General features: G+C 54.8%; 1 protein-coding gene across 2 annotated transcripts; it reads left to right on the plus strand.

Annotated features, from left to right (window-relative positions):
- Window positions 1–1,264: 1,264 nt before the first annotated feature.
- Window positions 1,265–25,428, plus strand: PCSK9 (proprotein convertase subtilisin/kexin type 9). Of its 2 annotated transcripts, NM_001267753.1 has the most exon segments (12): window positions 1,562–1,762; window positions 5,795–5,986; window positions 8,375–8,498; window positions 14,100–14,233; window positions 14,455–14,596; window positions 17,446–17,642; window positions 18,714–18,897; window positions 19,525–19,698; window positions 19,995–20,143; window positions 20,966–21,143; window positions 22,070–22,251; window positions 23,985–24,200. In NM_001267753.1, coding segments are annotated over 12 exon segments (2,073 nt in total).
- Window positions 25,429–25,762: the final 334 nt, after the last annotated feature.

Genomic DNA, 25,762 nt, shown 5'->3' on the forward strand with positions numbered 1-25,762 from the left:
CCTGGGACATCCGTGTCCCTCTGTGCACAGGCTTCACATCCTTTGGGTGCAATGTAAGAACCCTTGGTAGGTGAGAAGCCAAGGTCCCAAAGGCGAGCAGCAGGGAAAGTTAACTCCCATCTATTCTTGCTCCAGGAGAAGGCCTTTGATGAGGAAGCTGCCAAAAGCAGCAAATACAACTCCAGTCACAGGCAGCAGGAAGGAGAGCCACCTCTGCCACCGTGGTCCACAAACCATGAGCTCCTACTCTGCTGTGATGGTGGGCTCAGTGGGGATAGCTCTGACCATACCTCATGGAGTCACTGTCAACCCCCTGGCTGCACAGTCTTTGTGCACTGGTTCTCTGGAGTGAGGTCTTTGCAAACAAAGTGGAAAGGGCACCAACTTTGGACTCCAGCACCTAGATTCAGAGCAGGTCATTTCACTCAGAATCTGCTGTGCATCTGCATGGGGGAATCATAAAGGCTCCTTTGTTTCTTCCCAGTATTGACAACCCTTCCAGTAAGAGCAAGCCTCATGTCATGCCACATGTACAATCTGAGGTCAAGGGCCCTCTTTCCCTTTTTCATCCTCCTGCTGGTACACAATAGGTGTTTACTGGATGCTTGTCCCGTTGAGTTCTTGAACATGGTAAAAGGAATCTTTCCAAATCGAATCTTCGGAAACACTGAGCTTGTGCCTGCCATGGAATTCTGAATTCTATATGACGTCTTTGCAAACATAAAACCTGAATCTTTGCAATATAAATCCCTTGAAATGCATGTAGGCTGAACATTAAAAGCAAGCAGTATCTTCAGGGAACAGCTAGTTGGTAAGGTCAGTGTGCAGGGTGCATAAAGGGCAGAGGTCGGAGGGGATCCTGGCTAAGTTTAGAAGGCTGCCAGGCAGGTGAAGGCTGCCAGGCAGGTTAAGGCCGGTGGAAAGAATTCGGTAGGGAGTGAGGAGTCCGCCTAGGATTCATTCAGGTTTACTGGTCCGCATGTGACAAGAAGGACCCAGGAAACACTGAAAAGGCGGGCCCAGCAGAACTCCCACGCAGGGTGAGAGGGGGGAGAGGAGGTGCCTCCAGAGCGCCGGCCGCCTTCCACCCAGTTAGGATTTGGGAATTTTTTTTCTTCCCTCTGCGCGTGATCTGACGCTGTTTGGGGAGGGCGAGGCCGAAACCTGATCCTCCAGTCCGGGGGTTCCGTTAATGTTTAATCAGATAGGATCGTCCGATGGGGCTCTGGTGGCGTGATCTCCGCGCCCCAGGCTTCAAGCACCCACACCCTAGGTTTCTGCAGTGGCGTCGAGGCGCGCAGGGTTGCAGGCGGGCGTCGCCGCTCAGTTCAGGGTCTGAGCCTGGAGGAGTGAGCCAAGCAGCGAGACTGTCTTGGGCCGGGACGCGTCGTTGCAGCGCACAGCTCCCACCAAGGACTTCGCGCGCCCCTTCGCACGCCCTGACCCTGAACTCCAGCTCCTGCACAGTCCTCCCCACTGCAAGGCACAAGGCGCCGCGGGCGTGGATTGCGCACAGCTTCTAGGTCTCTTCGCCAGGACCGCAGCCTCTCCTCTGGCCCTGATGGGCACCGTCAGCTCCAGGCGGCTGTGGTGGCCGCTGCCGCTGCTGTTGCTGCTGCTCCTGGGCCCCACAGGCACCCGTGCGCAGGAGGAGGACGACGACGACTACGAGGAGCTGGTGTTAGCCTTGCGTTCCGAGGAGGACGGCCTGGTCGACGCGCTCCAGCACGGAGCCACCGCCACCTTCCATCGCTGCGCCAAGGTGAGGGCTTAGGGGTGGGAGGCCAGGGCGAACTTGCAGCCGGGACGGTGAGGTGCTGTTTCCTCTCGGGCCTCAGTTTCTCCCCAATGTAAGAGAGGGAGTGGGGAGCGGGTCTCCGAGGGCTCTTTGCGTGCCACGATCATTGGGACTGCAGGCAAGGCGACCGGGGAGGACGGGTCGTAGTGGAGAGAGGGGACAGTCGGCTCTTTGGGGAAGCTCTGGGGCGTGTGGCTGCGCTAATCAGTGGGAAGGTTCGCGGGGGTGGGAGACTGGGAGGCCTAGAGAGGGCTAGCAGAGCACTGCCAGGATCTCCTGTCCAGATTTCAGACTTTCCGCCCCGCCGCGGCACAGGTGGGTGAAGGAGTTAATGCCTGGAACGCACTGGGAACCGCACCTGGCGCAGAGGAAGCCGGCTTGCTACTATTGTTGGTTCTGATTTGGTTTGGTTAAATATGGGCAGTGGAGGGTGAAGGGCCTGGAGCCGAGACAAGGGCAGGGTGGGAGGGACTACAGACGCTGGGAGAGCGAGGCAATTTCTTTATGGACCCAGAACTCAGGCTCTAAGAGTCCATCTGTTTCAGCTGAAGAAAAGAACCAGCTGAAGGGCCAGGGGAGAAGGGGCGGAGTTATTCTCGAGGCCCATTGGTGTCCTTTAGAACTCAGGCAGGGAAGGGCCCTTGGTGCTCTGGGGCCAGAGGTGGCGCGCCTGGTGCTGGGACCCCGGAGCTGAGCCCCACCCTCTGCCTGCATCAGGCCCTCAGGCTCTGGGAAGCTTCTTCCCGGGGCGGGGCCGCTAGTTTTTTTCTAAGTATTACTAGCCCAGGACTTGGCTGAGGTTCTGTGTCCCCCAGCTTAGAATCAGATCTCGGTCTGAAGCCTGCCTTTCTCTCATTAGCTCACTAGCTGTGGTGCTTGACAAGTCACCTAACCTTGAGCTCCATTGCCTGATCTTTAAAAGGGAGATGACAATCCTCCCTAAGGGTTCAGTGGCAGCAGGTGGAGAGATGAGGGAAAGTTCTGTTGACCCCCAGTGACCTCATGATGCAAGCCCAGGGAGGGATTACTTGCAGTTTTGTCCCTGTCTGCGGTGTGACCTGTTGGTGACATCGTCTCCAAACCACAGCTTCTGGGGCAGAGGGGAAAATTCTGCCACTCACAGCTGCGGGCCCACCCTTCTGTCTGAGTGTGCTGACTGGCTGGATGGCGTGCCCTTATTCAGCGCCCTTATTCAGTATAGCTCTCTTCCTTGTTCCCTGAGCCTTTGACCTTCTAGAGGGAGGTTGTGGGGTTGTGGCCAGGATAAGAAAGGACATATCAAATTACTACTGCTCCAAAAAATCTGTTCTGGAAGTAGCGAGTACCCCATCCTGCGAGGTGAGCAGGCAGGGGCTGTATGACCACCTGAACCAAGCCGCTGGGCATGTTTCTTCTCTGGTGGAAATTTGGAACACACCTCCTCAAGTTTATTCATTCATTCATTCAATGGATAAGTTGTGACACTCAAATTTAGAATGAAAATGTTTTTTGGCAAGCAGAAAAGGATTTTTAGACCAATCCTTTTCTTTTAGTCATGAGAAATTAAGGCCCAGAGAAAGGAGGTGCATCCCGAGTGCATTAGAACTGGGATTTCAGAATGCACATTCCGCTGCACAGTGTAGTCTCCCAATTCATTCAATTTTTATTTAGCAAAAGGCATTTTAGATGGGTCTTCGAAGCATTAGTAGGAGTTAAGCAATGACAGTGTCAGGACAATTTTATTCTAAGTGTAAGAGGTACTATGAACAAAGGTACAGAGCTGGGAAAACCAGAGGTGGAGGATAAGGAGCACGTGCCACAGTTCTTTTTCTTTCTTTCTTTCTTTTTTTTTTTGAGATGGAGTTTCCCTCTTGTTGTCCAGGCTGGAGTGCAATGGCATGGTCTTAGCTTACTGCAACCTCTGCCCCCTGGGTTCAAGTGATTCTCCTCCCTCAGCCTCCCAAGAAGCTGGAATTACAGGTGCCTGCCACCACGCCTGGCTAATTTTTTTTTTTTTTTTTAGTAGAGATGGGGTTTCAGCATGTTGGCCAGGCCAGTCTCCAGTCTCAAACTCCTGACCTTAGGTGATCTGCCCACCTCGGCCTCCCAAAGTGCTGGGATTATGGGTGTGAGCCGCTGCACCCAGCCTCCACAGTTCTTTATCCATCTTCTGAAATGTAAGATGTTCTGAAAACCAAAAGGTTTTTTGTGATTTATTTGATGGTAGCACCCAACATGAACTGACATGAGATTATTTTAATCCATTTGTGTGAATATGCATATTCATATATTTTGCTGCACAGATTACAGTGTACAGCTCCAGATTCCTCCAAGCAGACTCTCTGATTGCCCATTACTGCCTTTCTAAAATCCAAACAAGTCTGAGGTTCAAAGCTGATTTGGCCCTAAGGCTTTGGGTAAATGGGGTGGACTCTGTTCTACTCTGACTGGAGTCCAAGATGCATATATACAGAGAAGTAGGTGATGAGCTGCAAAGGTGGGCTGAGTTAGGGGCCCAGGAGGAGCATGGAGTTTGGACTTGATCCATCAGGCAGTGGGGAGCCAGTTCTTTCTTCCTGTTCTTGAGCTGGTGTGTCTGCTTGAGAGCAGTTGGAGCAGGTAAGAGCTAAAACCAAACAAGTCATCTGCAGACAGTGGCTGCTATAGTTTGTTTGTCCCCTCCAAATCTCATGTGGAAATTTACTCCCCAGTGTTGAAAGTGGGGCCTAATGGGAGATGTCTGGGTTGTGGGGGAGGAACTCCCATGAAAGGCTTGGTGCCATCCTTGTGATAATGAGTAATGAGTAAGTAAGTTCTCCCTCTTATTTCCCTTGAAGGTTGATGATTAAAAAGAGCTTGGCACCTCCCTCCCTTCTCTCTTGCTTCTTCTCTTGCCATATGATTGATCTCCACACATGCAGGCTCCCCTTCACCTTCTGTCATCAGTGGAAGCAGCTTGAGGCCCTCACCAGAAGCAGATGCTGGTGCCATGCTTCCTGGAGAGTCTGCAGAACCAGGAGCTGGATAAATCCCTTTTCCTTATAAATTACCCACCATCAGGTATTCCTTTATATAGTAACACGAGAGAACTAAGACCGTGGCCCTGACCACTCTCTCTTTAAGAAGTGTTGCCGCCGGGTGCAGTGGCTCACACCTGTAATCCCCTTTGAGAGGCTGAGGCGAGCGGATCACCTGAGGTGGGGAGTTCAAGACCAGCCTGACCAACATGGAGAAACCCTGTTTCTACTAAAAATACAAAATTAGCTGGGCAGGGTGGCGCACTCCTGTAATCCCAGCTGCTCAGGAGGCTGAGACAAGAGAATCGCTTGAACCTGGGAGGTGGAGGTTGCAGTGAGCCAAGATTGCGCCATTGCACAATGCGCCTGGGTGATGAGAGGGAAACATCGTCTCAAAAAAAAAAGTGTTGCCTTTGCTCACTTAGTCATCCCTTCTGCCTGCATTTCTAGAGCGTTCAGCTGGGAGATTTATACTACCGTCCCTCCTGACCTTCCCAGCAGGCCTATGTCATAGGTACGATGGTCTCTACAATACGGCGGAGCTATGCGAGGCTCAGAGAGGTTGAGTGACTTACTCATGGCTGCACAGCCAGTAAATATTGGAGCTGGAATTCAGGCCCACAGTTTCCTGGCTTCCAAGCCCATGAGTTTCTCCCTCAATTTATTCTGATTGGGGCCTCGGGGAGGGGGTGGCCAGGCCCATAGAGAGCTGGGTGCAGGTACAGAGGAGAGCCTGTTTTCGAGTGTGGCTCATGGTTCCCATTTTTGCCTGACTGCCACATTTGGAAGTGTTCTATAACCATGTGAATAATAATAGTTGGCCTATATGAGTTTTTTAATTTGCTTTTTGGTCTGCATTTGGTAACTTCTTTATCATTTCCTATACTCTGTGATGTCTCTTTTGTTGTAACTCTAACTTGTAAGTAGGGGTGAGATAAAGTACACGTAGGGTTTGCTGGGTTTCTCCCATGTCATCGTGTTCCTCCTTGCATGGGGTCAGGACTCCTGGAGGCTGCCTGGCACCTATGTGGTGGTGCTGAAGGAAGAGACCCACCGCTCGCAGCCAGAGCGCACCGCCCGCCGCCTGCAGGCCCAAGCTGCCCGCCGGGGATACCTCATCAAGCTCCTGCATGTCTTCCACGACCTTCTTCCTGGCTTCCTGGTAAAGATGAGCCGTGACCTGCTGGAGCTGGTGAGCCACGCTTTTTGGCCCATTGCTGAAAATCAGAAGGGGACAGCAAGTATGCATTGAGCACTTACTGGGTACCAAGCACAGCAACTACTGGCTTTCTGTATAGAATGCCCTTTAAGCCTGGCCATGCCCCAGTGGTATGTCCATCTTCATTTGAAAGATGAGGAGACCAAAGTTCAGAAGGGACCACACAGATGGCTAGAAGTAGAGCCTGGATCAAACCCAGTGGTCTGCCTGCCAGCCATTCTTATACCAATGCATCTGCTGCCTATGGGAACCCATAGGGACAGGCCCTGGGATGTTCAATGGAGCCTGACTCATTTGATAAAAAGCATGATTCAAGGGTCCAAAATTTCACTGAAGCTGCTCCTATCCAGAGTAAAGTTCCTTCTCTAGGACAGGGTGGCTTCTCCTCCCTTCTGGATGTCACATCTTTGGTGGAAGAGCAGAAAGGAGACTGCGTATTCTCCTCACCCTGGCCCTAGTGCTTCAAATCTTAAAAATAACTTTCTTGGTTTTGTTTCTGCCCCACCTTCTAGCACACCCCTTTCCCTGACCTCTTGATGAGAACATGTGTCATTTTCACACTGATTCACCACATGGCGGGGGTGGGTGCTTCTCAGCCTCCTGCAGACAGCGGGGCCCAGGCTCTTGTCCAAAGTATCACAACGTGTAATGGGCAGGTCAGAGTCTGGACCTGGGTCTCCTAGCTGCACTGCGCTGCTGCTCCATGAGTAATCAGCTCAGCATCCAGTGGCTGAACAGCTACCGCATACCAAGGCCTGTGGGACCATGACAGGGATTGACAGGATCCCTGCCTTGGGAACCTGGAGTCTAAGCAGAGGAGGCTGACAAGTCAATGCCTTCCAACAGTCTACTCAACACACATTTCCCAAGCGTCTGCTATGTGCTGCAGAGGCGAATGTGACACAGCCTAGGCCTTTCCCTTGAGCTTACAGTTCAGAAGGAGAGACTGACCAGTGGCTGCCAGTACTTCTGGCTATGGGACAATGTGCTTAGCACTGGGGAGGGGCGAAGAAGGTGCCCGCATAGCACCAGGTGACAGGTACAAGCCACACAGGCTGGGGCAGCTGCTCAGAGGAGAGGACGTTGAGCAGAAGGCTGCAGACATTTGCCATCAAGAGCTGGGCTTCAAGCTGGGCATCATACCAGCCTGGTTCGAGTCCCACCCAGCCCCTGGGCAAATGCCTTCACCTCTCTGAGCCTCATTCTCCTATCTGTAAATCAGGCATAATAATGGGAACATTATTTTAAGGACTAAATGAGATCATGAAGCATTCAGCTGATGCTAGGTACTCGCTGAAGTATGGGCAGGTTAAGAAGCCTCTGGGGATAGCAAGGCATCCAGGGACCAGTTACGGCAGGAAGCTGTTACCACCTAGGTCTGAAGGGTAAGGAGTGGGAATAGTTTTCCCTCTGCCCAGCTGGAGCTGGTGGCATGGAGAGGCTGCCCATGGGGAGTCACCTGAGGGTTCAGCACTGCCAAGTGCAGGGAGTCGGGAGGCAGGGAGGGAGTGGGGCAGATGCACACTGTTTTTCTTTTTTTTGAGACAGAGTCTCTGTCACCCAGGCTGGAGTGCAGTGGCGCAATATCAGCTCACTGCAACCTCTGTCTCCCAGGTTCAAGCGATTCTCATGCCTCAGCCTCCCGTGTAGCTGGGATCACAGGCATGCACCACCATGGCATACTAATTTTTGTATTTTTAGTAGGGACGGGGTTTTACCATGTTGGCCAGACTGGTCTTGAACTCCTGACCTCAGGTGATCTGCCTGTCTTGGTCTCCCAAAGTGCTGGGATTATAGGTGTGAGTCATTACTCCCAGTCGCAGATGCTCTCTTGTCCCTTCAACTCCTGCTGGTGCCTCCCATTGGCTGAGCCCAACTGGAAGGTGTGCAAGAGAGCTGGTGCTGCAGTTTGCATTGAGCAGGCGGGAGAAGGGTGGGAACAGACTGGAGGACAGACAGAATTGCCAGTGCTGTTATGTCATGATTTAGGTATGGAGTCCAGGGCCTGAGCTTCACTCCATGTCCGTCCTGCCCAGAGCCTCGGCACAGCCTGGCTCCCAGATGAGATGTCAGGTTCAGAATCCTTCCTAAAAGGAATCCTCTGTGCTAGACTCTGTTGCAGAGATATGGGAGTTCTGGGTTCCCAGCCTGAGCAAGGAGTGAGAAAACTCCGGCTTCTAGTCTGTCCTCCAGGGCTCCAGGAGGGAGTCAGGGACAAGGTCTGAGGTCTGCCGGGACAAGGTGGGCGGCTGCTGGGCTGGGATGTGGGGACAGGCTTATCAGGTGAGGCTGGGCTGTGGCTGTGTTTGCTGCTTTCCAAATGGCTTGAGCAGAGGCCCCTGGCCTCTCTGGCTTCTGCAGGCCCTGAGGTTGCCCCATGTCGACTACATCGAGGAGGACTCCTCTGTCTTTGCCCAGAGCATCCCGTGGAACCTGGAGCGGATTACCCCTGCGCGGTACCGGGCGGATGAATACCAGCCCCCCAGTAAGACCCCTCTGTGCCTTCCCTCCCATCTAAGCTGAACTGTTTGCTCTGCTCTGGCCTCGCCTCCCTGCCAGTGGTTTCCACCTCTCAGAGGCTTTGGGACTCAGCACCTCCACTGACCCCTTTTCTTCTGTCCCATCCCCAACCTCTGCAGCCCACACTGCCTGCCTTCCTTCTGCTCCACAAACGCAAAAGTCTTTCCTTAAATGATCCTCTCTTCCTCCTTCTCTCTTTTCCTCTTCTCTCCATTTGGAATGGCCCAGCAGGCTCCACTTACCTTGGGGAGGGGGTTAATCTGATGCTGACTCTACCTAGAGCCCCCAGGTCTCCAGAACTCCCAGTGCCCTGCAGACTGGACCAGACCCTAAAGGGACAGACACAGCCTGGTCTGGGGGCCCTGCCTGGCTTCCCGTGGTGCTGCTCCACCTGCCTCCAGCTCTAACAGGCTTCGTGGGGCTCCCTACAGGGGCCACTTTGTGTCTTTCCTCTGGGCCTTTCCTTCCACTCTTCCCTCTGCCTGGTGTAGCCTGGCTGTGTGGGGGAGGGAGGAGGAGAGGCCAAGGAAAACAGTCTGCATTCTAGCAGGGCCTTGCAGGTGGCAATTATTTAGTCGGGGAAGACTCTAGATGCACCTGGTCTGAGGAGAGGATGAAGGGCTCTCACTGGACTGTTAAGTTTGAGGTGCCATGGTGTGAGGTCTGGGGCTCAGTGCAGAGACGATGCAATGTGGTGAGTCCATGCAACATGTGCCAGGATGCAGACCTTGGGGTGAACTCAGCTTCCACCCCTTACTGGTTCTTGTGGGGTCTTGGGAAGCCACTTGCTTCTATGAGCCTCACCTTCCTCATCTGTAAAATGGGCACATAATCCTGTCCCTGTCCTCACAGGTTGCTGTGAGACTCCAAGGAGGTGAAGGATATGCAAATGCTTTTGGAACTGACAAATTGGGGGGCTTCTGAGCTGTTGCCATGGTGACGATCGGAGCTGGTGGGCAGGGTGTAGAGATAGGGTGTGTGTGGGGGACATCTTCTGGCAAGGGTGTCAGCAGTGGAGGTGAGGGGCCTGGCTGGTTGTGTGTGCTGGCCTGGCCTGGGCCACCTGCGGCCAGGGAGAGGATGGGCTCCTGTGTAGCAAGAGCCTGTTTCTTTCCAACCAGGCCAGACCTCTTCAGTGGAGTCCTGGAGCCCCGGCACTTCACATCAGTGCCTCAGGGACCTCCCAGAGCAGGCTAATATCAGAGACTGAGAGGGACACTGGCAGAGGGTCACAGAGACCCCAGTCCCAGCAGAAAAGCGAGAAGATCTTGCCCCCCAGGTTAGCTTCCTAGCACTGCTGTGACTAAATACCACACCCTCAGCTGGAACAAGATGATTCTCTGCAGTCCTGGGGGGAAAAGCCTGCATCAACTGCGGTGGGCCCACGTTCTCCCTGGGGGCTCCAGGCGAGAAGCTTCTCTTGTCTCTTCTATATCCCAACGGCGGCAGCACTCCCATCTCAGCGTCTGTCTTCACACAGCCTTCTCGGGGCCTCTCTCCTCTTCACTGTCTCTTAAGGACACTTGTTGGATTTTGGGTCCACTGGATGATACAGGCTGATCTCATGTGGAGAACCTTAACCACAGCTGCAAGGGCCCTTTTTCCAAATCAGGTCACAGCCACAGGTTGAGGGGGTTCAGATGCGAGCATATCTCTTTGGCAGCCACCATTCCCTTCACTCCCTTGGGCCAGAAGCAGACACGGGGTCCTTTCCTCCCCCTAGGATGCCTATGGATTACCCCCTCCCCACTTCCGCTGAGTGGCTGTGGGAAGTGGCAGGAATGGCAGGCAGGGGTGTGGAACCCCTTCCAGAGTCACATCAAGGTTTTGGCTGGAGGAAGCCCTCCTGGAGCTGCTGGGCTGGCATGGGGCAGGCTGGCTGGGTGGAGCAGCAACCTCTTCACTCACGGGGAGGCCACAAGCATGGGCGCTGGAGCTGGCTGCTGCCCTCCGACCCAGACCCTGCATTTTTAACTGTGTGACCTTGCATATGTCACTCACCCTCTCTGAGCCTCAGGTTCCTCTGCAAAAGGGAGGTAATGATAACCCTCACCCTGGGGGGCTGTTTAGAGGGTTAAATGAGTTATTGCTGTAGCACGCAATTATCTATCAGGTATTGAGTGAGGTGCTGTGATTTTAGCCCTGGTTTTTTTTTTCTTACCATTCAACAATAATGTCTTGAGCACCCACTGTGCACTTACCATATTAGGTGCTGGGGATACAAAGGTGAATGTGGGGGATGTGGTCTCTGTCCCCAACAGTGTATCCAGAAGATCAATCCATTCCTTAAACAAATACTACTTGGCACAAATGAGTTCTGGTTGGGCTGAGACCTCTAAAGGAGGGCAGGCAGCTGTGAGCGTGCGTAACTGGCAGAGGGGTCAGGAGAGGCTGCCTGGAGGAAGTGCTGTTCCAGCCAAGACCTGCGGGGGCATTATTAACCAGGCAAAGGGGACGGTCCCAGCAGAGGAATGAACAAAGACAGAAGCTGTGCAGAAGGAACTGAGGCAGGTGAGACCAGCAGGGCCTGGGTGGCCTCCAGGGCAGATGTGAAAGGAAGAACTCGGCCACAGTCTGAGCTTCTTAGGCATGGCAGGGCTGCCTGGTGAGAGGGGATGAGCTCCCTGCTCTGGAGGTATGCAAGCAGGATGGAATCCCACCTGCCAGAGGCCACAGAGCTTTCTGTAGCAAGCCAGAGGCTGGAAGAGGCCACTCCAAGGCCTCTTTTCCCCTGAGAATGATGGCTCTTCTTGAGGCCACCTTGTCACGCTGTCACAGGGAACAGTAGCAGCCCCTGCCTCACACGGTGAGGGGGGGCGGGTGGTTGGAGGATGGAGGGGGGCCTAGGAAATGGCCCAGGGGCCCTGTGTCCCATCCAAACTGGGCCCCTTTCCAGCCTCTCACTGGAAGGAAGCCCAGGGAGATTCCTGAAGGGGTCTTGGCTTGCACTTTTGCTCCAGATGTGGAGGCCATGGGGGGGTCGTGGGCCATGGGTGGGCATTCCAGGCTTACAGCTTCTCTCCTGGCAGTGTCTTACCAAGTGCTGCCCCTTCGCCAGGCCCACCTGCCCTCTGCTGGCCATGCTGGCAGCCTCCTGACCCTGTCCCAGCAGGACAGCGGGCTGGTGTGGGCGGGCAGGAACTGCCTGCATTTAGAAGGGTGGGGCTGCCTCCCCGAGCTTCCACCTGCTGCTGGGGTCACACCCCAGGCCCAGGGATATGACTTCACTGTGGTCACATCATCTTGCAGCGGACCCCAGGTACAGCTCCTGGAGCAGATGGCGGTCCCAAGCACAGGTGGGCCCAGAAAGAACTCTCACCTGGGCTAATGCAGCTGCAGCTTCAGCTCACTCCTCACCCATGACGAGGGGAATGGACTGGAAGCCTGCCCAGTGGGCCTTCTGCTCGATGTGCATTCTGTGGCTTCTGTCCAGGGAGGGAAGTGGCCCCAGGGCTGTCTTCTAGATGAGCCTGTGTCCTGCAGGCTGTCTGCCAATGTATCCACTTGTCCCGTTAGACTGGAAGCTCTGAGGGAGAACCTTGGGCTGCTTCCTGAGCACCTGTGTCCCCTGCAGCCAGCACGGGGCCTCTGACAGGAGCACACTGGCCATGGCTTATGGGCCTCTGCCCATCTTGTCATGTGTCTGCTCCTTCGACATTCCACAGCCCAGCTCAATATCTAGTGGTTCCTCTAGGAGGATCAGCACCCTTTGGTCTCTGATGTCTTTGGGTGGGAGCTCACAGCACTCTCAGCCACCCCTTCCCAGCATAGTACCAGGCCCTGGTAGATGCCCATTGATGAGTGAAAACGTCTAACACACTCAGAGAGCAAGGCCTCTGCCTTATCCTGTGGCCTGGGAGGAGAGGTAGACTGCTGAGAACCTGCTCAGCATGCTATAGAAGTCACCAAAGTGCTCACGGGCACTGACCAGTGGAGCTTCCTGCCGAGATTGGAGGCTGTAGGGCAGGGTGGATGGTGTGTGTGCAGGCTGGGAACTGACTGCCTTGCTCAGCCCTAATGGCATAGTGAGTGGACGGGAGGACGCAGGACTAGGGGCTGACCTTGCCTGAAATTAGTGTGGGATCTCAGAGCAGCCACTGAATTGCTCTGTAGTGGGCTAAGTAGTGGCCCCCACAGATCCACACACCCAGACAGAACCTGTGAACCTGGCCTTATTTGGAGAAAAGGTCTTTGTAGATGTAAGTGAGCATCTCAAGATGGCGTCATCTGGATTCTGCAGCTGGCTGGAAGCCCAATGATGTGTCTTTATGAGAGAAAGGTGGAAGGAGATTTGAGACACACAGGAGGGGCCACGTGGAGACAGAGGCGGAGATTGGAGAAATGTGGCCACAAGCCAGGGAGCACCAGCAGCCACCAGAAGCGGGAAGAGGTGACGCAGGGTTCTCCCCTGGAGGCTTTGCAGCTGAGTGTGGGAATTTATTACCGAAGCCGTAAGAAGCGAGTACAGGCCCTGAGCCTCCCGCACTTGCTTGCCTGTCCTGAGATGAGAATCTCCACTCTGCAGCATATTTGGAGGATCACTGCGGGGGCCATGGAGGTGCCGTTCAGATGGCACTTCCGAAGAATCAGGAGGATGCTGGGGCAGGAGCGAGTTGACTGACAGCCCACAGGGTTGCCCTCTGGTTCCATCTGAGGCTCTGCTTCTCCTGGCTGCAGGGGTTCCAGGGCCAGGCCATTTCTGCTGGCGCAGGACTCTGCGCGCAGCAACCTGCCTCAAGTCTTCCTTTGGCCTGGCTGAGAGTTTCTGAGAACTGCGCTGAAGCGGAGGTGCTTCCTTCCTTGCTTCCCTTCCTCCTGCCTCCTGTCTCGATCCAGCGGGCTGGACCCGCCTTGCATCTGTGAGCTCTTGTTACGTCCTCCCACACCCCAACCTTTGTCCTGTGCAGGCGACTCCCCTGTGGGTCTCTTGTAGCTTTTATCCCAGTGCCTGCTTCTTGGAGAATTCAAATGGATCCAATTAGGGGTGATGAAGTGTAGTGTAGGCTCTCGGTGACTGTTTTCTCTGAGGCTGTGACTCGTGCGAGGCGGAAGCAGCTCCTGTGAGCCCTCCCGGTGCCTGGTGGAGTGGAGAGCACTTGGACCTGGAGCCAGGAGGCCCACACTCACACATCCTGTCTGAGCGCAGCTTCCTCTCTCTAAAATGAGCCGGCCAGCTCAGGTGCCCAGACATCACTGTTATTCTCCTTTTAGTCTTTAAATTTTGTCTTTCTCTCAGGCTCAGTGAGTTGCGAAAGGCTACAATAGGCGCTTGGTTTATTTAACACTATAATATTTTTTGAAACTTCATATTATTGCTGCATATTGACATTAATGTGAAGGAGCAGGATGACTTGGGTCCTTCCTGGCAGTGTCATTGCCAGCTGGTGGCCTTGGACAGTACCTGCTCTCTCTAGGCCTCCCTTTCCTTGTCTATGAAATATAGAATAGGATGTAGCATGTGAGGATTTTCTTGGAGGTTAAATGAGTGAATATATTTACCGTGCGTTAACTGTAAGGTTGACTTCACGCTCACTCCCTCCTCTCCCTTAAATGTCACCTTGGAAAGATGGAGGCAGCCTGGTAGAGGTGTATCTCCTAGACACCAGCATACAGAGCGGCCACCGGGAAATCGAGGGCAGGGTCATGGTCACTGACTTTGGGAGTGTGCCCGAGGAGGACGGGACCCGCTTCCACAGACAGGTAAGCACGGCCCTTCTACATGAGGGCTGCCTCTGCCCTCATCCCCATCCTGGAGGTGGGTGGGGACTGCTCCCCAAGAGTGTTGCAGCTGTACTGCTGGACTCCCCATCCTCAGCTGTCACTCTCCCCTCCCTGCCATCAGTTGTGGGAAGGGTGTCCATCTAGCCACCTGCTGATCTGTTATGGGATGGCGGGGGGTCTTCCTCATGTTGGTTGAACAGGCCAGCAAGTGTGATAGCCACGGCACCCACTTGGCAGGGGTGGTCAGCGGCAGGGACGCTGGTGTGGCCAAGGGCGCCAGCCTACGCAGCCTGCGCGTGCTCAACTGCCAAGGGAAGGGCACAGTCAGCAGCACCCTCATAGGTGAGTGATGGCCCCAGACAGTGCTGTTCTCTCTCCATTGTGGATCTGGCCTGGGAGGTGGCTTGGGTTGGGCCCAGGGAGAGCTAATGTCTCGTAACCAAGAATGCTGTGGCTGCCTCTGCCGCAGAGCCAGAGAACCAGAGTGTCAGGGCTGGCAGGGTCCCCAGAGGCTATAAGTGTAGATGAAGAAACCCAGGCCCCGAGAGGGTCATGCAGGTAACCAGGGAGTTCAGTCTTGACCCTGGGTCAGTGACCTTTCCACAATTCCACACTGCTCCCCTTTTCAAATGCGGTGACGTCTTTATGTCTTTTGTGATGTTATCTTCCATGTAGAGGGACTTGAGGTGATTTAAGCAAACTTTTTCTATCTTCTGCTTACATACCTCTGAGACCAGGGGACTCACTCACTTGCCCAGTGGCCCTGCAGGTCACCCTGGCCAGGCAGACCTGGTGGAGGAACGGCAGAGGACTTTTTCTAGCCTTTTGCAGGTGACTACATTTTGTCCACCCGGCAGGCCCCGTGTGAAGTCCAGCTGAGAGCCAGGACTCCAGGGGCCTGTGGACAGAGAAGAGGGAGGGTGCTGTCCCTTTCTGACTTCTTGCTGCGGCCAGACATTGAGCAAAGGCCTTTGTACAGCATGCTTTGGGGCTGGCCTTGCCATAGCTGCTAAACAGTTGATAAAACCAGTCCAGAGAGGGGAGGGGACAGCCCAGGGTCAAGCAGCTTAAGCTGGTGACCTCACTGGGGAAGATGCTGGCTCTGGGCAGCAGCTTGACTTCCACTGCAAGCCCCAGGCCCCAGGGTCAAACACTGGCTCTGGAGCTGGCAGAGGCAGCCCACGGGATTGTTTGAAAGGCTGAGAAAGCCCAGGAGTCTGCCTTGTCCTCCACCAGTTCTGTCCTGAGATTTTCCTACAGAGTACAGGTTTTGACATTCAGTTTTAAAGGTAAGAATCAGTAACCTTCTGTCTCATCAGGTGACCCCTCATACCTGTCCCACCCCTTTATTGACTGACCTTGGCTTAGGCAGGCCAGTTCCTGAAGGTCAGTGTGTGGAGGGGAGGCCGCTCTTTCACAGAAGGGCTGACCTAGGCCTGGTGCTCTGGTCTCTGGAGGACTTCCTGGAGAAGTCCCTTCTTTGGGGTCCCAGTTAGTGCATGGGAAGCCCCTGTTGCATTACCTGGCAGGGGACAGGGACCCAGCAGTCACTATTGCATTCATTGCCACCGCCATTTCCTCCTCTGTAAGCAGGTGATTGTGTATTGAGCCTGAGCAAAGAGATAAGCACACAGTAGGAGCTTAATAACTAGCAGCTGCAGGCTGGGTGCGGTGGCTCATGACTGTAATCCCAGCACTTTGGGAGGCCAAGGTGGGCAGATTACCTGAGGTCAGGAGTTCGGGACCAGCCTGGCCAACATAATGAAACCCCGTCTCTACTAAAAGTACAAAAATTGGCTGGGCAGGGTGGTGGGCACCTGTAATCCCAGTTACTTGAGAGGTTGAGGCAGGAGAATTGCTTGAAGGTGGAGGATGCGGTGAGCCGAGATCGTGCCACTGCAATCCAGCCTGGGCAACAGATGAAAACTCCGTCTCATAAATAAATAAATAACTAGTAGCTGTAAATGTGGCTATTGTTCTTCATCTCCACACTGAGTGCCACTCTGCTCCCTCCCTCTGTGGTGTGAGGGGCCTCACTAGCTGTCTCCTAGGAGGAGCATGCTGTGGGATTCCAACTCCCACCTCTCCAGGAGCCACAGCTCCGAGAGATGTCTCAGAGGCCAGGATGCAGAAGGCTCCCACACCCCATTTGACGGGGGAGAAGCTGTCAGCTCCAGGTCCCCTTGCATGTCAGCTGATTTAGGCCCCCAGTCTCCAGGCCACTGGGCCAGAGCTCACAGGCTGGCAAAGGGTTAGAACTGTCATTGGTGACAGTAGCATAAGGTACACCATGGTCTGCACCAAAATGGGGCAGTGGAGTGCCACCGAGACCAGAGAACCACACCCTCAAGGGTGGGGAGTTATGGCCCTGGGCATGGAGGCTTTTAATTCTTCAGACAATCCTGGGAGCAGCTGTCACTGTTTCACAGAGGGTGGGGCCACACAGCTGGGGAGTGGCCAAGCAAGACTGAGTTTGTGTGGATCCAACACTTGCGGCCACGGTGGAGGGGCATCTGAGCGGGGTCTCAGAGACTGTCAGGGGGAAGTTGGGCAGGGCCCAGCTCACTCCTTCTCATTCCTCTGAGGTTCATCCTCTGTTTCCTGGAAAGGGATAATAAGGTTATTGTGAGGATCCTGTAAGTTCATATATTTAGACACTTAGAACAGAGCCAGGCACACAGAAGGGCCCGGGGTTGGCTAGTTTGATTGCTGGTGTAATTGCCAATATCTTCCAGTTTGTATTGGCCAGGGTTCTGCAGAGAAACAGAACAGGTAGGATGTATATATTAAGAATTTCAAGGAATTGGCTCACGTGACTGTGGGGGCTGGCAAGTCTGAAATCCACAGGGCGGGCCTGCGCAGAATTTGATGTTGCTGTATTGAGTCCTAAGGTAGTCCTGGGCAGAATTCCGTCTTCCCTGGGAGACTTCAGTCTGTTCTCTGAAGGCCTTCAGTTGATTAGATAAGGCCCACTCACCTTATGGAGAGTAACCTGCCTTATTCAGTCTTCTGATTCAAATGTTAGTCACATCTAAAAAATATTTTCGCAGTAGCATTTCCACTGACTTTTGACCCAATATCAGGCCACCAAGTTGATCCCCAAAATTAACCACCACTCTGTGCCTGTAAGGGAGGGGCTGGGGAAGGGGAGCAGGTCTTCCTAGGGGTTGACCTTGGCTTTGTCTTCCCAGGCCTGGAGTTCATTCGGAAAAGCCAGCTGGTTCAGCCCGTGGGGCCGCTAGTGGTGCTGCTGCCCCTGGCGGGTGGGTACAGCCGGGTCCTCAATGCCGCCTGCCAGCGCCTGGCGAGGGCTGGGGTTGTGCTGGTCGCCGCTGCCGGCAACTTCCGGGACGATGCTTGCCTCTACTCCCCAGCCTCGGCCCCCGAGGTAGGTGCTGAGGCTGCAGCCACAAGGCAGGAGGGCCCCGTGGGCTTCTTGTAACCGAATCCTTCTGGCTTTGGAAGGAGTCGTCAGCGACCCCGCCATGCGGGAGGCTGGGGACATCATCCCAGAGTCTGAACAGCAGCGGCCCAGCCACGCCCCCACGTAGCGGTGCCCAGGTAGCCATGCCCCCACACCCCTCCTGGGCATTCTCGGTCCTGAAGGTCTCCTGGTACCCGCCCCTTCCCCATCTCCATCCCTAGGCCCCGCGTCCTCTGCCCAATACTTTAGGGCCTCCGCATTGTCCAGCTCCCTCCGTGGCTCCATCACTGACCACTTGAGCAAGGCTAATGAGAATGGGAGCAGTTGAGGGCTCAGACCTCTTACCTGAGGAACATCCAGAGCGTGTGCCGCATGCCCGGTGCAGTGTGGCTGCGGGGACACAGACGCGGAGCCTCTGCCCTGAGGAGCTGGGGGGTAGTGACCGTTCCTCTTCTGACCACCACTTCCTGGGCACCTACTGTGTGTCCGGTTGTCAGGACATCCAGGGGAAGGATTCTTGTTCCACTTCAAGTCTGGAACTTCAGATCTGTGTGTGCTCACTCATGTGTGTGCGCGCGTTTGCGTTGAGGGCGGGGATTGCGGAGCAGATGCGTATCTGACAGTGTAGACTAGGCCCTCACTGGCCTATGAGAGGCTTCCCATATGGCCGAATTTAAAGGCATCAAGCAATCAAAGCCCATGACATCTTCTCTGCCTTGCCCTCTTAATTTCCCCCCAGTGGCACTTAGGACCACCTGATAAACTGAATAGTTTCCTGTCTCTCCCCCGGTAGAACGTAAACTCCACAGGGGCATTGGAAATGGTGCCTGGCTATGGTAGAAACGGGGGGGCACCAGGGCGGACAGCGGTGCCAGAATTCTGCCTGGGGAGTCAGATTTTCTTTAGGAGGGAACATTTGAATGGGACCCAAACAGGTGTACAGCAGGTGGCCAGCCCAGCTGGCAAGGTCTCAGTCTGCCCTGCAACCCCTCTCTTGGGCTCCTGTCTCTGCCACCTACCTCCTCACCTTTCCAGGTCATCACAGTTGGGGCCACCAATGCCCAGGACCAGCCAGTGACCCTGGGGACTTTGGGGACCAACTTTGGCCGCTGTGTGGACCTCTTTGCCCCAGGGGAGGACATCATTGGTGCCTCCAGCGACTGTAGTACCTGCTTTGTGTCTCGGAGTGGGACATCACAGGCTGCTGCCCATGTGGCTGGTGAGTCGCCCCACTACCGCCTCGGCCACTGTGATGCTAACAGCCCCTTTGGCAGTCAGGGTCTGTGCTGGGAACTCCTGTGCCAGGCTCTGTGCAGGGGGACCAGAGATGAGGCAGGACTCATGGGGCCTCAGTCTGATGAGGGAGGTGAGTGCACTAAGGGAACACGAGGTCAGGCCTGTATTAGAGGGAGCCCAGAGGAGGCACCTGCCCAGCCCGAGGGTCAGAGAAGACTTCTTGGAGGAGGGACATTTGATCTGGAGCTTGATGGATGAATAGGAGTTCACCTGCCCAATAAGACAGCAACTACCAAGGCTTAGAGGTGTGAGAGGAGGCTGTCTTACCTTACTGAGTAAGGGACTGTAGGCGGCTTATCTTTGGGAAGAGAGCTTGGTGTGTGTGTATGTGCACATGTGTTTGTGTGTGTGTGTGCACACGGGCAGGAGGGCCAGGCCACCTTGGGCAAGTAGACAGTCTACCTTCGGGAAGAGAGCTTGGTGTCTGTGTGCTCTCACACTTGGTACGTGTGTTTGTGTATATGTGTATGTGTGCATACATGGGCAGGAGTCCCCTGCTGGGGCAGGTAGACAGTCTACCTTCATCTTTCACCGTTCACCCCTTTACCAGGCATTGCAGCTATGATGCTGTCTGCCAAGCCGGAGCTCACCCTGGCCGAGTTGAGGCAGAGACTGATCCACTTCTCTGCCAAAGATGTCATCAATGAGGCCTGGTTCCCTGAGGACCAGCGGGTACTGACCCCCAACCTGGTGGCCGCCCTGCCCCCCAGCACCCATGGGGCAGGTAAGCAGGATGGCAGGGTGGGCAAGTCCAGGCTGGGGCTTGGGAGGTGTGTGTGAACTTGACAGTCTCTCCCCTTTCCCTTGTCTGTATAAGGAGGAGGATGCCACCTTAAATAGGATTAAATGAGAATGGGGCTCTGAAAGAGCTTTGCAATATTTTCGTAACATGTTTTGATAGAGACAGTTGAGTATGTTCTTTAAGCTCTCATTTCGCATGAACTAAAAATTTTTCTAGAGTCCGTGGTGGAGCTCCCCTCACTCCCAGCACCCCCTCCTCACCCTGGGCCCTTTTTTCAGGTTGGCAGCTGTTTTGCAGGACTGTGTGGTCAGTGCACTCGGGGCCTACGCGGATGGCCACAGCCATGGCCCGGTGTGCCCCAGATGAGGAGCTGCTGAGCTGCTCCAGTTTCTCCAGGAGTGGGAGGCGGCGGGGCGAGCGCATCGAGGTGACTGCACCCCTCCTTTGTGTGTGTGTGTGTGTGTGTGTATGTGTGCGCACACACACATGTGTCAGCACTGGGCCCTCAGAGACCCCCAGCAAGCCCCTCCATCCTCCAGACTCCAGCCCTTCTGTAAGCTTACAGGACTGACTAGAGCCGGGGGTGGGACACTCCTCACCTCACACAGTTGGGGGCTGCTGGAGAGAGCCACAGCAGGAAGGGTTTCCTGGAGGCTGCAGGACAGTGCTGGATGGATTCTCAGCGCCCATCTGGGTGTGAGCATAGGGCAGGGCAGCGTGAGGGTCAAGGACCTGCTACTCTGGACTCAGCCATCTCACTCAGATGCTCCATGGTTCCAGAGGAGCTGAGAAATCTCAAACCAGCAAAAAAGGGAAATTGATGTTGATGCTACGGGATAGTACACAGATGCCATCTGGCCATAGAATTTTGGTGGAAGGGCAGTGCCCAGCCAGGAGAGTGAGGAGAGGCAGGCATTTCTGTCTGGGAAATGGTGTCCCAGTGCTCATGTGAGAGGCAGAGGGGTGGGGTGGAGCCGGCTGGGTCCTTGCTTTGGCCTCTTGGATTTCCCTGTATATCTCCGTTTTGAAATCACCCCACGTTTGGAAGAAATTTCGTGTTTTCAGAGCTGCCCCTTGGCAGAACAGTCTACCCTGGGCAGGAACGAGCTCCTTGTCCCCAGAAGGCTAGAAGCAGGGTCTGGCTGGCAGGAACACTGATGAGGGTGCTTGAGTTGATCCTGTCTAGTCTCTTCCTGTGTTTTCAAAGCCCATTCTAAAGCTGATTCTCATTTCTGTCTTTGACTCACAGGCCCAAGGGGGCAGGCGAGTCTGCCTGGCCCACAATGCTTTTGGGGGGGAGGGTGTCTACGCCATTGCCCGGTGCTGCCTGCTACCCCAGGCCAACTGCAGCGTCCACACAGCTCCACCAGCTGGGGCCGGCATGGGGACCCGTGCCCACTGCCACCAGCAGGGCCACATCCTCACAGGTAGGAGGCTGGGCCTGCCCGGGGGTGAGGAGGGTTCCCTGTCTCCTTATGCTTCCACTGCCCTCGAGTCTTGGTCCTCACAAGTGTGATCGGTGAGACTCGAGCCTGACTTTCCATGGCATACTCTGGTCCTGCCACTTCCATGCCCTTTGACCCTGGGCAGGTGACCTTACTTCTCCTCGTCTCAGCTTCCTCCTCCATAAGAGGGAAAAAGGTATTAGCTGCCTCATTGGGTTTCGAGGAGATGGGCAGCATCTAGGGCAGTGGCCGGGAGCATGGCAGGTGCTTTCCCTAAGGTGATACAGCGCAGCAGAGGCGGCTCGGAGAGAGGCCCCAGGCTGGGCTGAAAGGAGGGCAGACCTGGGTTTAATTTCACTGACACTCAATGGCTGTGTGACCTGGGCAAGTTACTTAACATCTCTGTGCCTCATTTTCCTCATCAGAGGAAATGATGGGTGCTAAGCACTTAGCTCAGTACTGGGACAATATAAATTCTGCTATCGTTACTATTGTTGTCATCACCCATTGCTTTAAAATTTAGTCTCTGGTATAGGCAACTATTGCCTGAGGAGGGGCTGGGGGGAGTTTGAGCATCAGAGGCCATAGATCCCCTGCCTCATTGCCTCCATCTCTGGGTGGAGAGGAGATGATGTTTTCCCTGAGAAACTAAGGCTTTCCCTCATTCAACTAAGGTTGAATGGCTCTCCCAAGGTCACACAGCTGGGCAGCAGTGGAGTTGAGAACATAGGAGTCTTGGTGCTCAGGCCAGCATCTCTTTTCTTCTTTGAGTTGTTTCTGGGTTTCGTAGCTCTTGCCTCAGACCTTAAAGAGAGACGGTCTGATGGGGATGGGCACTGGGGAAGAAGTGTCCCAGCATTTCGGTATCTGAGCTGGCCCTCCTCTGCCCCGGCCCTCCTCTGCCCCAGGCTGCAGCTCCCACTGGGAGGTGGAGGACCTTGGCACCCACAAGCCGCCTGTGCTGAGGCCAGGAGGTCAGCACGACCAGTGCATGGGCCACAGGGGGGCCAGCACCCACGCTTCCTGCTGCCATGCCCCAGGTCTGGAATGCAAAGTCAAGGAGCATGGGCTCCCGGCCCCTCAGGAGCAGGTGAAGAGGCGCGTGGGGCCTTGTGGGTGGGGTGCTGCGGGGTGGTGTGTGTCTGTCCTGTGCAGCTTCTCTATGTCAGTTTGTGCCACCACCATGACATGGTCATGCATCAGGGTGGCGGTTTGTGGGTAGATGCTGTGGGCAGCTTCAGCCATTGTGTGGACAGCACGTGTATGTGTTTGTGTGTGGCTGGGTCTGTTTTCGCTTTTGTCCAGATCAGTAAGGTTTGCTACCTGGGTACCCCACTCCACTTTGGGCAGAGATGGGGTCTTGCTATGTTGCCCAGGCTGTTCTCAAATTCCTGGGCTCAATTGATCTTCTGGCCTCAGCCTCCCCAAGTGTTGGGATTACAGGCATGAACTATTGCACCTGGCCTCACAGATCTATTTAACAAACCTAGGAGGTTCTCAGGGTCAGGAGCAGCACTGGGCTCTGAGGACACAGAGCTCTCAGTCATGACCCCAAGGGGGTGCCTGAGCTGCAGGCTGAAGGTTATTAGCATGACTAGCAAGGCAAGAGAGGGCCCTGCTGAGATTAGCGAGGCACGTGCCAAGCCCTGGAATGTGAGAGCTGGGTCTTCTAGAAACCTGGGTGTGGACGTGGCCGACAGTTGCTCTGTAACACTCCTTTTTAAAAGCCAGTGGGAGCGTCTTTAAAGGCAGCCCTAAGGAGTCCACTCTTAAGTGAACTCAGACTCCGTTTTAAAATGTAAGCCTGTGTTCATTTAGGTCTGGATGGTGCATTCCTCAAGAGCAAAAGACAGTCTTGGTCTTGGATCCACTTGCCCTGTGTGCCCTGAGGGCTGCTAGGTTCCAGGCGCCAGGGAGGGATACAGGCTGGACAGACATGTTGTTCTTCCTCCGGGAGCATCTATTTTAGTGGGCGAGGACAGAAAACAAACCAGCCAATGATAGAATACTGAAAAGATGCTATGGAGGACGGCAATGGGGTGGGGGTGAGGTCAGCAGAGGTCTTGCTGAGAAAGTGGAGGAAACAGGCATGAGGACAGGGCAGAGAACACGTTCCAGGCAGAGCAAAGGCCCTGGGAGGGGGATGTGCCTGGGGGTACCAGGAGGCCAGATAGGTAGGAGTAGTTATGAGGTTGGGGGTGCCTCAGAGGGGACAGGGCCAAGTCAGGTGAGACTTGAAGGCCACGAAGGGGTCTGACCTAGGAGGAGTGTGATCTGGCCTGGATCTGAACATGTCACTGCGGCCCAGCTGCTGAGCTGAGAAGAGATGACCAGGGCCTTGTGCAGATGCAGGGAGACTGGAGGGTACAGGTGTGGGGGCGGGGCTCAGGCTGGGGCCGGAGATGTGGTGGATACTGGAGTCTGAAGGGAGCCTGCAGGCATGGTGGGTGTATGTGGGTGGGAGAAGGGATGGACGGCACCAAGGCTCAGGACCCTGGACAGATGGAGTTGCTATTAAGTGGGATGGGGCAGGCTGTGGGGTCGTCAGTTTCAGAGGGAAGATGACTTTGGCATTGGCATGGTAGGCATCTGTCTCCATGCCCCCTCAAACCAGGCATGAAGCAGGAGCTCACGTGTTGTGGCACAAGGCATGAGGTGTGGGCTGGAGATAAGTGGTTGTGTCCCAAATGGGCCCTGAGCTGGCGAGGGCCATCTGCACTTTGGCCCCACAGCGGGACGTCAGGGTGGGAGAGAAATGAAGTCTGGGTAGGGGTCCCGGCCGTGATGGACATGTGCTTTTTTCTTCTCCTTGGGCTCTGGCAGGTCACTGTGACTTGCGAGGAGGGCTGGACCCTGACCGGCTGCAGTGCCCTCCCTGGGACCTCCCACATCCTGGGGGCCTATGCTGTAGACGACACATGTGTGGTCAGGAGCCGGGACGTCAGCACCACAAGCAGCACCAGTGAAGAGACTGTGGCCACCGTTGCCATCTGCTGCCGGAGCCAGCACCTGGTGCAGGCCTCCCAGGAGCTCCAGTGACAGCCCCACCTCAGAACGAGTGCCCGGGGAGTGTCAGGGGCTGAGCTTTCAAATGGTTCTGACTTGCCCCTACCTCAGCCTTCCATGGCCTGGCCTGAGGGGACGGGGAGGCTTACACCTTCCTGGAGCTGCTGGCCTGGCCCTTGCATGGGGTGGGCTCCTTGCCTGGAACTCACTCATTCTGGATGCCCCACCCTCTGATGGAGGTGCCAGGAAGCTCCCTCCCTCGCTGTGGAGCATTTCACCATTGAAACGGTGGAGCTGTGCTCAGGTTCTGCCAGCTGCTCCCAACATGCCGAAGCCTGTGGGCAGAATGACTTTTATTGAACTTTTGTTCCATGCTAGGTATTCAATCCTCAGGTGTCCACCAAGAAGGCAGGCTTCTTCCCATGGGTAGGGGAGGAGGTGGTAGGGGCTGCAGGGACAAGCATTGTTGTGGGGGTCAGTGCTTACTGTGGGGAAGCCCCTTAGGGCTCCCTGATTAATAGAAGCTCAGTTTTCTGGATGGCATCTAACCGGAGGCTGGAGACTGACGTGTCCCTGGTAGTCATGGGCTGTGCCTTGGTTTCCTGAGCCACCCTTACTCTGTTCTATGCCAGCTTGTGCTAATACCCAAGGGGTGGCCTGCAGGGAGCCATCACCTCGACTGACTCTGCAGTGTGCAGTGGTGCACGCACTGTCTCAGCCAACCCGCTCCACTACCCAGCAGAGTACACATTTGCACCCCCACTTTACAGAGGAAGAAACCTTGAACCAGAGGGGGCATGCCTGCCAAGCTCACACAGCCAGGAAGTGAGCCAGAAACCCAGACTGTGCTGGCTCTGAAGCCAAGCCTCTTCTTACTTTACCTGGCTGGGCACCTCATTTTTACAGGTAACAGTGAGGCTGGGAAGGGGAATACAGACCAGGAAGCTCGGTGAGTGATGGCAGAACCATGCCTGCAGGCACGGCACTTTTTCCGTATCACCTCTGCCTGATTCACTGTGGCCTGGTGGAGATGCTTCTAAGGGATGGGGTGGGGGGAGAGGGACAACTGTCCCTCCTTGAGCACCAGCCCCACCCAAGCAAGCAGACATTTATCTTTTGGGCCTGTCCTCTCTGTTGCCTTTTTACAGCCAGCTTTTCTACACCTGTTCTGCTTTTGTAACTTGAAGATATTTATTCTGGGGTTTGTAGCATTTTTATTACTATGGTGACTTTTTAAAATAAAAAACCAACTTTGTCCTGATTCTTGCTTAGACTTGACTGCCTAGGGTGATGCCTTGCTTATACTAGGACCTGGGGGAAGTTTGTTAATAAGTTGAGTAAGCCAAGTATTTGAAGAGTACGTGTATCTTGAGTACAAGTATTTGACAAGTACTGGTGATGTGAGTTTATTCTTATGCCTGTCCTGGGAGTGAAATGAATGTCTTCTTGCAGCTCCCCTGACACCCTGGCAGTCGAAGTGCCTCCTCCTTGCTGATGGGTGCCCTACACCACGCTACATGCTCTGTTGTCCTGATCTCCCAATGCCGTTTTCATTCTTTTCTCCCCAGTACCTGGCACAAAGCCTAACCCAGAGT

The sequence above is a fragment of the Callithrix jacchus genome, chromosome 7 (genome assembly GCF_049354715.1).
Source record: "Callithrix jacchus isolate 240 chromosome 7, calJac240_pri, whole genome shotgun sequence".
Taxonomy (NCBI): domain Eukaryota; kingdom Metazoa; phylum Chordata; class Mammalia; order Primates; family Cebidae; genus Callithrix; species Callithrix jacchus.

Excerpts from the sequence above, each read along its gene's own strand:
- PCSK9 (XM_054258400.2), top strand. The coding sequence starts at position 1,562 with ATGGGCACCGTCAGCTCCAGGCGGCTGTGGTGGCCGCTGCCGCTGCTG. Across the intron at positions 8,499-14,099 it reads GGATGAATACCAGCCCCCCA|ATGGAGGCAGCCTGGTAGAG; the intron begins GTAAGACCCCTC and ends CACCTTGGAAAG. Across the intron at positions 18,898-19,524 it reads GGCTGCTGCCCATGTGGCTG|GCATTGCAGCTATGATGCTG; the intron begins GTGAGTCGCCCC and ends CCCCTTTACCAG.